The sequence below is a fragment of the Melospiza georgiana genome, chromosome 21 (genome assembly GCF_028018845.1).
Source record: "Melospiza georgiana isolate bMelGeo1 chromosome 21, bMelGeo1.pri, whole genome shotgun sequence".
Taxonomy (NCBI): domain Eukaryota; kingdom Metazoa; phylum Chordata; class Aves; order Passeriformes; family Passerellidae; genus Melospiza; species Melospiza georgiana.
In genome coordinates, this window is record NC_080450.1 from 10267040 (window position 1) to 10281262 (window position 14223).

At 56.0% G+C, this 14223-nt stretch overlaps 1 protein-coding gene across 1 annotated transcript; it reads left to right on the forward strand.

The window, feature by feature from the left end:
• Positions 1 to 971: 971 nt before the first annotated feature.
• On the forward strand, positions 972 to 13874 carry XYLT2 (xylosyltransferase 2). Its single transcript, XM_058038999.1, has 11 exons — positions 972 to 1121; positions 6253 to 6724; positions 7180 to 7355; positions 7651 to 7853; positions 8242 to 8322; positions 8473 to 8689; positions 9094 to 9270; positions 10101 to 10363; positions 10471 to 10666; positions 11055 to 11388; positions 11757 to 13874. Exons 1-11 carry the CDS (start codon positions 987 to 989, stop codon positions 12077 to 12079), a joined length of 2577 nt encoding a protein of 858 aa, XP_057894982.1. The 5' UTR covers positions 972 to 986; the 3' UTR covers positions 12080 to 13874.
• The last annotated feature ends 349 nt before the right edge of the window (positions 13875 to 14223 follow it).

Consider the following 14223-nt stretch of genomic DNA (forward strand, 5'->3'; position numbering starts at 1 on the left):
ACATTAATTAGCTCACACTCACATTAATCAGCTCTCACATTTATTCACATTAATTAGCTCACACATTATTTAGATCACACATTCATTCACTCTCACATTTACTCACATTAATTAGCTGTTCACACACTAATTACCTCACACTCACATTCATTCACTCTCACATTTACTTACATGCTCACATTAATTAGCTCACACTCACATTAATTAGCTCACACTCACATTCATTCACCCTCACATTTACTCACATTAATTAGCGGTTCACACACTAATTAGCTCACACTCACACTCATTCACTCTCACATTTACTCACATTAATTAGCAGTTCACACACTAATTACCTCACATTCATTCACTCTCACATTTACTCACATTAATTAGCTGGTCACACACTAATTAGCTCACACTCACACTCATTCACTCTCACATTTACTCACATTAATTAGCTGTTCACACACTAATTAGCTCTCACTCACACTCATTCACTCTCACATTTACTCATTAATTAGCTGCTCACACACTAATTAGCTCACATTCATTCACTCTCACATTTACTCACATTAATTAGTGGTTCGCACACTAATTAGCTCACATTCATTCACCCTCACATTTACTCACATTAATTAGTGGTTCACACACTAATTAGCTCACACTCACACTCATTCACTCTCACATTTATTCACATTAATTAGCTGTTCACACACTAATTACCTCACATTCATTCACTCTCACATTTGCTCACATTAATTAGGTGCTCACACACTAATTAGCTCACACTCACATTCATTCACTCTCACATTTACTCATTAATTAGCGGTTCACACACTAATTACCTCACACTCATTCACTCTCATTTACACGCCCACATTCCCTCACAGGCCCCGCCCCCTCCGCCCGCCCCGCCCCAGGCAGCCCCAGCCCCGCCCCTCCGTGCCCGCGCATGCGCAGCTGTGTTGGCGGCGCGGCGGGCCATGGTGGCCGGCGGGGCGATGGTGGCCGGCGGGCGGGCGCGGAAGCTGGTGCGGCGCTACCGGCTGGCGGCCGCCACGGCTCTCGCCATCCTCCTGCTCCAGGGACTCGTGCTCTGGAGCTCCGCCGGCCTCGATGAGGAGGGCCTGGCCGAGGTGTGCCGCGGGAGGGAGGGAGGGAGGGGGGCGGCCGGGGCCTGCCGGGGGCACGGTGGAGGGGGTGTGGGCCGTGCTGAAGGAGGGCGATGAAAGGGCTGGGGGGCCGTGAGGGGGCTGAGGACCACGCGGGGACCGAGGAGGCCCGAGGGGCTGGAGGTGGGCTGAGGGCCTGGGGATCTTGGGAGGGCGATGGGTGCTGTGACGGGGTTTCGTGGGGGAGCCCTGGGGAGGGACAGTGCCCTGGGGATAGCGAGTGTGCCCTTGCTCGGGGGCTGGGGCGGGGACAAAGAGAGTGGGCTCGGTGGGGTTGGCAAGGCCCAGAGCCGGGATGGGGCTCCTGGGGTGGGCTCTGTGGGGTTGGCAATGCCCAGAGCCAGGATGGGGTTCCCGGGGTGGCTCTGTGGGGATGGCAAGGCCCAGAGCCGGGATGGGGTTCCCGGGGTGGGCTCTGTGGGGGTGGCAATGCCCAGAGCCGGGATGGGATTCCTGGGATGGGCTCTGTGGGGTTCCTGGGATGGGCTCTGTGGGGTTGGCAAGGCCCAGAGCCAGGATGGGGTTCCTGGGATGGGCTCTGTGGGGATGGCAATGCCCAGAGCCAGGATGGGGTTCCCAGGGTGGGGTTGGCAATGCCCAGAGCCAGGATGGGGTTCCTGGGATGGGGGTCCTGCAGCCTCAGGCTGCTGAAGGTGCTGGGGGTGGGGTGGGCAGTGGGAGGTTGCCTGGGCACTTCTGGCTGCAGCGGTGCAGGGTCACAGCACCTGAGAAGGGGAGCTGGTGGCCCAGGGGGTTTGTTTTGGGTCTGGCATAAAGTGAGGAGTATGAGGGACTTGATGGAGATCTTGCACTTGTGGTTTGGGGGATGTTGTGGGGAACTGGGGTCAGGGACACCCAAATCAAAAACCATGGAGTTCAGAGAGCTGGCAGGTTTGTGTCAGTGCCTGTGTAGCTGTTCTGGTGAGAGGTGTTCCTGTGAAGTGGCAGAGTACAAGGACCTTTTGGAGCTGCTGATGTCTCTATACCAGAGCACCCTGCTAAGGCCAAATGCATCACTTCTTTCTTGTGAGTGTGGGGAAACTGAGGCATGGTCTGGTCAAGGAGTTTGCCCAAGGTCAGACACAGAGAAGGTATCAAAGAGAACCCAGGCTGATGAACCATTGCTGCCACCTTCAAACAAAGCTCCCACCCCTGGGTTGTTAATTTGGTTTTGTTTATTTGTTGGGAACTGCCCAGACTGTGTCCAGGTCTGCTATGTCTGTGTGCACCGGTGGCTGAAGCCTCCTGTTGCCTCCCTCGTGTGGAGGGTGATCCCATGGCCAGCAGGTCTAGGAGGCTTTCCTTGAGAGCACAGAGGTGAGAAGGGGAGCAGGCAGCCCCGTGCTGTGGGGAAGGTCTCTGGAGTGACACCTCTCATTCAGCAGGTGAATTCCCAGCTCAGGGCTCCTCCTGGCCCTCAGGAAATGGCCATGAGCACCCTCATGTGCTGCCATATGCCCATCACCAGCACAGAACCAGGGAGTGAATGTGGCTCCGAGGAGAGGATCGTGATCTGGAGGCACTGGAAGCATGAGAGCAGACTGATCTGGCACCAAGGAGTGCCCAACTGCTCCTTTGCCTCTTCTGTAACCTTGATCAAATTACTTCACCCATCCTGGCTTCTCCTTCCCTCTGTCCCATCCTGCACTGTTTGTCTGCTGTTCTCTGCTCCTGCCCTTCACAGCCTCCTGGGCTGCCTCATTCTGCCTTGCTTGGTTTCCCCATGTCTCATCCCTGAGCTGGGCAGCTGAACAGCTTTGGCCATGGGTCCCCTTTCCTGGAGAGGAGTTGGTTCACCACCAGCAGTCCTGGCAGTTGAAAGCCTCTTTGGAGAAGACAAGAACCATCCTTAACTTCACAGACAGCCTGAACCCATTAGCAAGCTGGGAAAAGTCCAATTAACCTCAATTCTTACAAAATGCAAAGCTCTTGGTCTCTGTGCCTGCTGTCTGATTTTGGCCAGACCTAGAGGAGACACCATTTCCCTAAGGGCATTTCTGGTAAAGCCAGAGGAGCAGTCCCAGGAGAGTCTGACCTTGCAGGCCTGAGAGGATTCATGGCAGTTTGGGATTTCTTAATTGCCACAGTAAATGGCTCCTTCCCACTAATGGGCACAGCTCATGCCCAGCATGAATGGGCTGTGGAGACAGTCAGGGACACTGAGTCCTGGGAGTGCTGTGGAGCTGGCTGTGCCTCTTGGATCCATCAGTTCTCTTCCCAAGCCCTATTTTGGGGTCCTGCAAGGCACCCTCTGCTTACCAAGCAGATTCTTTATGGAGTGCAGACCAGGAGTATTTGGGTCTGTGTCCATCTGCCTATCAGCACTGTGTTTCCCCCTGGAAACCAAATCAATCTTGTTCCACCAGGATCAAACAACACAATTCCTATCCAAACTGATGGATGAGAGAGGAAATTCCCACTCCTGCTGTGGTCAGCATGAGTGTCTCCCCACACAAGTGGCAGCCTGAGAGACCAGAGCGATCCTGCCTCTGTCATTGTGACACCCACAGCTCCTGGATGAGCACAGAAGCTTCCTGAAGCTCTTAGTCCGTGGTGGGGTTGGCAGCAGTAAAACTCAAACCACAGAGTTTCCTTGTGGGTGGAGAAGAGGATCTGTCACTGCAGTGTTTTACCAACTTGGTCTCCTGTCTGTCCAGGCAGGAGGTGGCACCTCTCTGGGGCTGGTGTGTTGGTGTCCTCTGTGTGCTGTGGCCACAGGAGAAGCTTCCTATGAAGTGTCTTTTCTTCTTGAGAAGAGATTCCTTGATAGTTACTTGTCCTGACAGAGTTTTTTTTAGGGGACTTACTCCAGCCATTTTAACTCGGGATTCCTCCGATGACTTTGGAACATTTTGGTGCTGCTTTTGTCTGATGAGTGCTGGTGTGTGCAGAAACCTGTCAGCCACGCAGAGAGGGAATCCTGCAGAAACCAGGGGCTGTTAGCTGTACTGGGCCCCATGGCACAGTGCAGGGGATGGGGTGCAGGTGCACACATGCCCCATGGCTCTGTTTCACTCTGGGGCAGCAGTGTCACATTGGAGGGAGCAGAACAGGACAAGTCTCTCCAGTAACAGGCAGCAGGACAAGAGGAAATGGTCTCGAGTTATAGCGGGGCGGTTTAGGTTGGATATTAGTGAAAACTGTCACCAGAAGGGCTGTGAAGTTCTTGCACAGGCTGGGTGAGGAAGTGGTGGAGTCACAGACTCTGGAGGTATCTAAAAGATGGGTAGATGTGGCACCTGGGGGCATGTTTTAGTGGTGGCTTTGACCGGGGTTTAATAGTTGGGTGATCTTAGTGAGTCTTTGTAACCTAAATGATTCTGTGATTCTAAGTGAGCTCTGGCTGGCACCTGGAGTCATCTGTGTGTCAGGAGGAGGGGATGGGGACCCTCACTGGCTGTCCCACACAGGTCTCCAGTACAGCAGAACAATGTGGCCAGAGCCATTCCCTGCCAGGCTGGGCTGGAGGGATCAGTGCTGTGGTGCAATAATTAGAAACCCTGGAATTCCTTGGCTGGCAGCTCTGGAAGGGCTGGCAATGCTTCTAACAACTTCCCTGCTGGGAGAGGCAGCCAGGCATGGTCCTGAGCTGGGAACAGGGCTCCTTCCAGGGGGATGAGCAGGACTGTAACCACAGGTGGGAGTTGAACAGGGGGTGTCCCCACAGTCAGGTGTGTTGGGGAGTGCAGGATGTGAGTGGGATCAGCAAGTCTCTTCCTGTAGGAGCATGGAAGATGCTGTCTCCTCACTTGTGGCCTTCCAGCTGCCCTTTCCTGTGATGCTCTGTGGGGAAAACAGGTTTATAGCTCTGGAGCAGATGGTCCTGCATGGTGACTAATGAAGGGTCACTGCCTGTGACACCTGTCTGGGTGGAGGCAGGCTTGGCTGATCCCTGCTGAACCAACCCTTTGGGATTTAAGCAGTGGTTTGGCCATGGCTGTGCCAGCACACCATGGGTAGTGTGAGGACTCTGAAATGGGCAGATCACGCCAGATGCTTTCCAGCCTTTTCACTCTGTGCTTTCTCCTGGCTGTGACGTTCCCAGCAGCTGCACCCTCAGGGGAGTCTTGTGCCAGGGGCTGGTTCAGTTCTGCTGTCCTTGTGAGGCATCTGTCCATCCTTGTGAGCTGCTGCTGCTCAGGAACACCCGTGGTTGTTCCTTACAGCTGCCCGTGGTGCCTGGCACAGCTGCTGGGCAGAGTTTGGGGGTTGTGTGGAACAGCCCTGGGAGGCTGGGCTGGAGCAGGCAGCTGCCTGTCTGTCATCCAGGAGTGCCTGCAGAGCTGGAGCACATGGCCCTGCCATCACGGGTGCACTCTCTGGGAAAGTTCCTTCCCACGAGAGCAGCACCCAAACCTCCCAGCTCCCTGCTCTCCCCAAGGCTGGCTGTCTCTGCTGCTCAGCCAGCCTGGCAGAGGTAACAAAGCGTAATTGAGTGCTCCCTTTGCACATCTGCTGGGGTCCACAGGAGGTTTGTGACTGGATTTCTAGGGAAGGTGGTGATGGCAGTGCCTGCCCCAGCCCAGCATGAGGAGCCAGGATCCAGGGAGGGGTGCATGGGCAGGGCCTTGGTCTATTCCTGTCCAGTGCTTTCAGCCCAGAGAGCACAGCTGTGGCTGCCTGTGACTCTGGCTGTGCTGGGCTTGGGTTCACAGCATGGTCATGGCAGGGAAGAGTTGGTCCAATAATCTCACAGTGAAATGACCATCACCAGCAAGTACAGTCCAGTGCTTATCTCCAGCATTAGCGATGTCTCTGCAGGTGGGCACACCTCAGAGGGTGGCTGGTGCAGACACAACCCACTGTGTCCATTTAGTCTGCAGCCCAGCCCCAGAGAGTGAGACTGGCTACCCTCATGATGGGGATGTGGGCAGGGGGCTGCTGTTGGGTCTTAGCCTGGGGTTTTGGGTGATGAAGGGGCTGTGTAATGTCCTGTGCTGCTCAGCAGTTGCTCCTGGAGCCTGTCATGCTGCAGCATTGAGCTCTGTGGGGACTGGGAGCGGATGCTCTGAGGAGGATGCTGACAGATCTAGGGAGCAGCAGGCCCAAGTTAATGCTGTCTGTCCTCTCTTGTGCATGCACATGAACACCCCAGGAGCGGCAGAAGAAGGCTGGCTTTCCCGAGAGCAGCGACGGCTCCAAGGACTCGGACAGCTCTGCCGGGCGCCGCAGCAGCGCCGGCCGCAAGCACGGCCGCTGGCGGGGCCGGCCGGACAGCGCCGGGGCCGCCGTGTCCAAGGTGGTGAGAGCCGTCACGGCCAGGCACAAACCGGGCTGGCGCCTGCCGGCCATGCTGGATTCCTCCAGCCACAGGAACCTGTCGGAGCTGCGTGGGGAGGCCCAGCTGGCCATCTTCCAGCAGGGGGACACGGGCAGCGTGGAGGGGGCTCCTCAGCCCACTGACAACAGCTTCACCCCCAAGTGCGAAATCACGGGCAAGGACGCCCTGTCGGCGCTGGCCCGGGCCAGCAGCAAACAGTGCCAACAGGAGATTGCCAACGTGGTGTGTCTGCACCGGGCTGGCAGCCTCATGCCCCAGTCCGTGCCTCGCCACTGCCAGCTCTCAGGTGAGTCCTACTGGAGTTCTCCTGGTTACCCTGGGCATTGAGAATATCCCTGTGAGGCTGGTAGGCCACCTTCTGTATGTCACCAAGCTGTCCCACCTGGCAAACAGCAGCCTCAATCTGTCACTGATTCCCAGATTACCTCTGCCTCTGTAATCCAGTCAAAGTTGTGCCAGCTGCCTTAAATTGTTCATCCTACTCTGCAGTTCTGCAGGGGTCAGAGCCAGGCTCAGCTGCATTTTCTGTTTTGAGGCACCAGGGGAAGCCATCCCCTTTTCCAAAATCCCCCATCAGTGTAACACAAGGGGCTGCATGTGCCACCATGCCCTGGGACTGCAGCCAGTTTGGGGTTTGCCCAAGGCTGAGTGCTTCCCTGCTGTCCCCTGCCTTGCTCAGGAGCTCCAGGTAGTAGACACCAAGGATGGGGGTGGCTGACAGCCCTCTCCCTCCCCATGCAGGCAAGGTCAGCCCTGTGATCCAGTGGGACGAAAGCCGGCTGCAGCAGGGGCCCCCCAGCAAGCCTGTGCGCATTGCCTACATGCTGGTGGTGCATGGCAGGGCCATCCGCCAGCTGAAGCGGCTCATCAAGGCCGTGTACCACCAGCAGCACTTCTTCTACATCCACGTTGACAAGGTGTGTGCAGGGGTGAGGGAGTGGGTGCTAACAGTGCTCCGTGGGTCCCTGGGAGAGGGAGCAGAGCTGAGGCATGGGTGGTGGTGAGTGAGGAAAGTGGCTGGGTAGGGTTAGTCCTCGCTGCTGTGGAGCTGTAACCCTCTGCCGCTACTTCTGCAACCCCACGGAAGCAAGATCTATCCCCCCTGCCCTGTTTGATGCTTCTCTCCTTGTGGAGGCTGCTGCAAGGGCTGACTCTGGGCTGGTGGCAGGGAGGATGTGCTCCTTGCTGAGGGTGAGCCCTGTTCCCTGGCAGCGCTCCAACTACCTCCATCGCGAGGCTGTGGAGCTGGCCCGGCACTACCCCAACATCCGTGTGACCCCCTGGCGCATGGTGACCATCTGGGGAGGTGCCAGCTTGCTGAAGATGTACCTGCGGAGCATGAAGGACCTGCTGGAACTGTCTGAGTGGCCCTGGGACTTCTTCATCAACCTGAGTGCCACTGATTACCCCACAAGGTGAGTGCCTTACTGGGGCAGGGGAGGGGGCTGGAGTGTTGGGGCTGTTTGGGGGTGCAGAAGTTTTGGGAGGGGCAGGAAGGAGAAGGGAGCTGAGGGGGTTGGAGATTGCACCCACATGCTGGTGATGGTGCTCTGGGGCCAGGCTGGACCCATGTAGGCAGAGGAGCCCAACAAGTACCTCCGAAGCTCTTTTTTCCTGTGGTCTGGGTTTTGTAGGAGAACGTGTATGTGAAGCATGAGACAGCAGAGAGGCTGTGTCTGTGTCTGCCCAGTGGTGGAACAAGGTTTTGAGTCAGCAGCTTTGTGTTCCTTGGCTCTTGCAGAATGGGTGTTTACTGGGCTGCTTCACCCCAGCAGTATTAATGATTCCTGATTTCCACCTCAGGACCAATGATGAACTGGTGATGTTCCTGTCCAAATACCGAGATAAGAACTTCCTGAAGTCACATGGCCGAGACAACGCCAGGTAATCTCAGCTAGAGGCAGAGCTGAACTGGAGGAACAGAAAATGAGGGGTTTCAGAAAATAACTGAAACAGCTGTGGCAGGGAGGGGATGTTCTGCATCTGCACTTTGCAAGGTGGTTGACACTCCTAACTCCTCATCCCCATGCCCAGGTTTATCAAGAAGCAGGGCCTGGACCGCTTGTTCCACGAGTGTGACTCCCACATGTGGCGCCTGGGCGAGCGCCGCATCCCCGAGGGCATCGTGGTGGACGGGGGCTCTGACTGGTTCTCGCTGACACGCAGCTTTGTGGAGTATGTGGTCTATGCTGAGGACCAGCTGGTGTCCCAGCTGCGCCAGTTCTACACCTACACACTCCTGCCAGCTGAGGTGGGTGCTGCCTGTGGGCCACAGGGCAGATTTTCTTCCCACGTTCTTCCCACACATATCTTTCCCACTTCATCCCTGCTCTGGGTACCTGCAAAGGGTGTTGCTGGTTCTGTTCAGGCAGTTTTGTGCCTCCCCTTTTCCAGACTTAGGTATGAAAGAGGGAAGAGAGGAGCAGATAGGTCAGGGGTCAATGCTTACACACAAGCCAGCTTTAGGTCCAGTCACCCTCTGGCCCAGATGAGGACTGGTGCAAGCCTGGTCCCTCAAATATTGCCCTCTACTGGGAACGGGGAAATTTCTGTTCAGTAGCAGTTGAGGTCTGCCCTTCTGTATGAGTGGGGTTCTCCATTAACCACCTGTCCTTCATCCCACCTGGTGTCCTGCCCCTTTTCTGCCTTGCACAGTCCTTCTTCCACACGGTCCTGGAGAACAGCCACGCCTGCGAGACGCTGGTCGATAACAACCTCCGAGTGACCAACTGGAACCGGAAGCTGGGCTGTAAGTGCCAATATAAACACATAGTCGACTGGTGCGGGTGCTCCCCAAATGACTTCAAACCCCAGGACTTCCTTCGGCTACAGGTGAAAAAGATCCTCCTTTCTCTTCCTGCTTTTTCCCTGCCCTGTCCTCTTCTCTCTGAGCTGTCCTGTGGGCACCCTGGCTGCAGTGCCGGCTGCTGTGCATGTCCCTGCAAGAGACTGGAGCATGATCAGGTTCCCCAGTGGGGCTCAGTGTAGATGTGTCTGTGAACAGGCAGTAGGTATCCTGATTATCCTGACTTGTCCTGCCCTGCAGCCAGGGTTCTGCTTGCAGCATTGCTCCTATTCCTAGACTTTCTCTCCTGTTTTCCTGCTCTTTCCCTGCAAATGTATCACTTGAGGGAAATGCCTTTATAGTAAAACCCATTCAGAGTGCTGTTTCTTTGGCAGGTCAAAATGCCTTGTGATGAAATGTCTCCCATGCTCTCAGTGTGTGGGGATGTGGACTGAACACGGGAGGCTTGGGGGAGATAGAGCAAGCCCTGAAGAGAGCAGTTGTGGCAAGATTTTCCAGCAGTTCCAGGCTTGCAGAGCCCAAGACACTGTTCCTGCAGGCTGTGCCACTTGGCCAGAGCTAATGCAGGGCTCAGCAGGGCTCTGGTGGGTGGGGGCTTATCAGAGTAAAGATTGCAGCAAAGGAGCTGGATGACACATGGCTAGTTCTGGGCACAGAAAGGGGAAGGTGGTGGGAGAGATGGGAACCCATCTGCATTCCCAGTAACTGTTGGTGTCAGAGAGGATCCCACATTCAGGCTGGCTGTGCCGTGCTGCTCCTTTGCCTGTGCCTTCAAAGTGGGTAGGATGGATCCTGCTGGAGTGGGAGGGCAGAGTGGGTGCCCCCAACATTGTTAGAAATGCCCGTGCTCTTCCAGCAACTCTCCAGACCCACCTTCTTTGCCCGCAAGTTTGAGTCGACGGTGAATCAGGAGGTGCTGGAGATCCTGGACACGCACCTCTACGGCAGCTACCCCGCCAACACCCCGGCCATCAAGGCCTACTGGGAAAACGTCTACGACCGTGTGGATGGGCTGGGCGGCCTCACCGATGTCACCCTCACCTTCTATACAGCCTTCTCCAGGCTGGGGCTCCGCAAAGCCTCTTCCACGCCGGCAGCCAAGGCTGATGAGCTCTGCAGGTAGGGGATTTTCTGTGGTCTCAACCCAGGCTCCAAATGGAGACCTTTATCTTGTGCTGGAAGTATGCTTATGCTCAGATATGCAACCTCTCTGTCTGTCTCTCCAGATTTGAGCCTCAAGGATTCCCCTCCAGTGTGCACTTATATTTCTATGACGACCGTTTCCAGGGTTACCTGGTGATGCAGGAAGTGCAAAATTTGGCAACTGGGCAGACTGAATCCTTGGAGATGTGGATGATGCCCCAAGGAGCTCTGAAGCTGTCCGGTCATGGAGGGCAGGCAAACCGCTTGCAAAACCTAGAGGTAAATGTGGCACTTTTCTCCCTGGCTCTCCCACACTGTGCTGCCATTCCTCCTCTGCCCCACCTGCATGCAATGGGGACAGAAGGACACTGAGCTGCTATTGTTTCTGAAAAGAAACCTTTATCTGGGAGTTTGGTTTATTTGTGAGGAGCTGATTGTTGGTGAGTAGGCCTTCAGGGGATCTTTCAGAGGCAGGTAAGATCCAGTGCCTGCAGCTGCAGGAGGCCTTGCACAGCTGAATTAGTGCTGGCGCATGATCTGTGGAGTGTCCATTGCTTTGGACGCCAATGTTCATATGTTCTCTGTTTTGGGGAGGTCAAACACAGAACCTCAGCTGATAGTGTCTCCTTGCCCAGTGTCCCACTGCTTGTGCTTCCTGTCCCTCCAGGTGGGCACAGAGTGGGACCCCAAGGAAAGACTCTTCCGCAATTTTGGAGGCTTGATGGGGCCTTTTGATGAGCCGGTGGCCATGCAGAAGTGGTCACGGGGCCCCAACTTGACGGCCACGGTGGTGTGGATTGACCCCACCTACGTCATTGCCGCCTCCTACGACATCACGGTGGATGCTGAGGCAGAGTTCACCCAGTACAAGCCCCCCCTCAACCATCCCCTGCGCCCTGGTGTCTGGACCATCCGCCTCCTCCAGTTCTGGGAGCCTCTGGGGGAGAACCAGTTCCTGGTGGTGCCTCAGACCTTCAACAGCAAGCAGCCTCTCAGGAAAGGTGAGGATGCTCTGGAGTTTGGGGCTGGATGAGAGGGTGTCCCTGTGGGCAGTCCAAAGTGCTTCCCCCCTGTATTGGCCCCCCTGGGCTGCAGCTGATGACCAGGCTGGAGCCAGTTTTGCACTGGTGCCCCTTGCCCATGTGAATCCTTAGACTGAGATGTCCTCTTGGCAGCTGTGGAAAACCCATTGGCCCGTGTCAGTGAGATCCTTCCTGCAGCAGCATCCTTTTCCTTGTGCTGGACGGGAGCTGGGGTTGCAAAGGAATGGGGTGCCGTGCCCCAGCTGGAGTTGGGGGTGGGACCTGCAGGGTGCCAGAATGTTGCTGCACTGCTCATCCCCTCTCTTTTCTCTCCCTTTCCTTCCCAGACGACAGCAGCTGGCTGCATGGTGGCCCCCCCCGCAACGAGTACATGGACCAGAACTTCCAGGGCCTGGGCGGGATCCTCAGCCTGCCGCGCTCCGAGGCAGCGCAGGAGGATGCGGCGCAGAAGGCGCGGCTGACGGGCAGGGAGCTGCAGGACTGGGCGGACGCTGCCATCGGCACCTTCTGGTCTGCAGCGAACGTCTGTGTCAGCAGCCCCTCTGCCTGCGCTCCCCTGGAGACCTGCAGCAAAACCTCCTGGAGCTCCCTCTCCCCAGACCCCAAATCAGAACTGGGGCCTGTCAAACCTGACGGGCGGCTGAGGTAGCAGGAGCAGCCGGAGGGCAGCCTTGGGAGCAGGGAGCATCCTCCGTTTCTGATCTGGGGGGTGTCTCTGGACCACATCACCCTGTGCCATTTGCACCGTAGTCACTCAAGGAAGAGAAAACGGGAACATCCAGGCAGGGGAAAACCTTCTCCTGTGGGATATTTTGGGCAGAGAGGCATGAGGTGCGTCTTGCCCATCTCTGTGGGAATGAGCCTTTGCTGGCCAGGGAGAGCGTGCTGGAGTGCCCATCCCTGTGGGGGCATGGCAGGCACCTGGGAAAAGCTGTGTGTTTCTCCAGACCTTGGAGCTTCAGGAAAGGGTGATGTGGGAGGGAGGGAGGGATGGCTGGTGAGTGGGCAGGCTCTTGACCAGCTCAGCATCCTGCCCACCCCAGACTAGAACTTGGCAGGATGGGCCCTTGTTGCTGACTGCTGCCCTGGTGGGCTGATGAGGGACTGGGGATAGGCAGAAGCAGAATGAGTCAAAACCTGCCATGTGCACGGAGCTGCTGCTGGCTTAGGGTTTACATCTCATCCTTTCCACCCCAGCCCTTTAGTTTGTATTTTTATAAATATATATATAGAAATATATATGATGCAAAAGTGCAATAGAGACGAGACCCCGCATTGGCCGGGAAGTCCCTGTGTCTCCATTTCCCCCGAGACTGTAACATACCTTGTTCCCTTGGGTGTCCTGGTGCTACAGGACAGGGTGCTGGGTCGTTTACATCCTTTTTTATTATTTTATTATTATTGTTGTTGTTTTGCTGTTTGCCCATTTCCTGCCGAGGGCTGCTGGGACCTGTAACCTGTTGGCCTTGGGGCAGGGTTGCCCCCAGATTGTGGGGCAGCTGCCCAACTATGCCAAACGTCTGGAGCCCTGATACGTTGTGCAGCAGTGAGTGAGGAGTGCTCAGTGTGTGGGTCAGGCCCAACAAGCTGCGCTGTAGACCCTGCCACTTCTGTCTCCACTTCAGCAGAAGGACGCCCTGACCCCCTGCCACAATAGCATCCACAGGGCCCATGTCCTGCTGCAGATGGGCCGTGCCTGGAGGGCTGCCCTGTGCCACAGCTCCTTGACCCAACATTTTCTTTTCTCCCATGTCGGCAGAAGCTTTTGGGACCTGCTGTGCTTCCCTGGGCAAAATGCAAAGTGGCGAGAGGAGATCTGGCCAGCCCCATCCTCCCTCTGCTGTTTCTGCTTCCCATTGCTCCAGAGGGAATAGGCGCCACCTCCTCTTGGGAAGGGTTGCAGTGAAGCATCCCCCTTCCCTGCAGTGCCCCCAGGATGTCCTTGGGAGCTGGCTCTAACATTCTTCTCTCCAAGACTGATGCTGCCTGGAGAAGTCTTGGTTTGGTTTCATCTTCGAAGACCCTTCACAGCTGGGGACAATTTGGAGCCCATCTGGCCCAACTCTGCTCAAAGCAGGGTCTCAGGAGCTGGTGGGGTTTTTTTGTCTCCATGGATCTGTGCCATCCTAACTTTTCTCCCATGTCCCAGCTCTCTCCGCCCAGCAGGTCTGATGCTCCCAGTCTACAATTTTAAGGATATGGGTGTTGCAAGATGTGTACTGTAAAACAGAGGGGACTGAGACCTCTGTGTGTGAGGGCAGGTACCTGCTGGCACTGAGCCCCCCTGTCCTGCACCCACTTCTGCCTGGGGTGCTTTGGGGCAGTGGAGGAATGTGGGGGGAGAAGGGCCACACACTGGAAGATGCCAAAACTCTGTGTCAGAACCATTATATAAAGTTGTCTTAAATATGCAACCTCACCACAAATACATCTCTATCTCTACAGTTTGGTGTGTCGGGTTTTTGTGGTGTTATGGAATGGGTGGGGGAAGGTCGGCCGTGCCCGGTGAGAGTGTAAATCCCCCCTAGGCACCAGGACAGGGGCTGTGACGGTGTTGGGGCAGGGTCGCCTTCCTCAGATGGGTGATGAGTAACCCAAAATCAAGCTTGGGATTTTCAAAACCCGTGGTTGGAGAGTGAGAGCTCGGGAGTGGCCCGGAGCCACGGGCTGAGTCCGGTTACATCCTGGCAGCGGCTGCCCTGAAGGTACCAGATCCTTAGCGTTTACATGGCGCTTAATTAAGGTGTTAATCGGCTAATGAGCGGGCACGTCCTGCCGCCTGCGGGGCCAGGA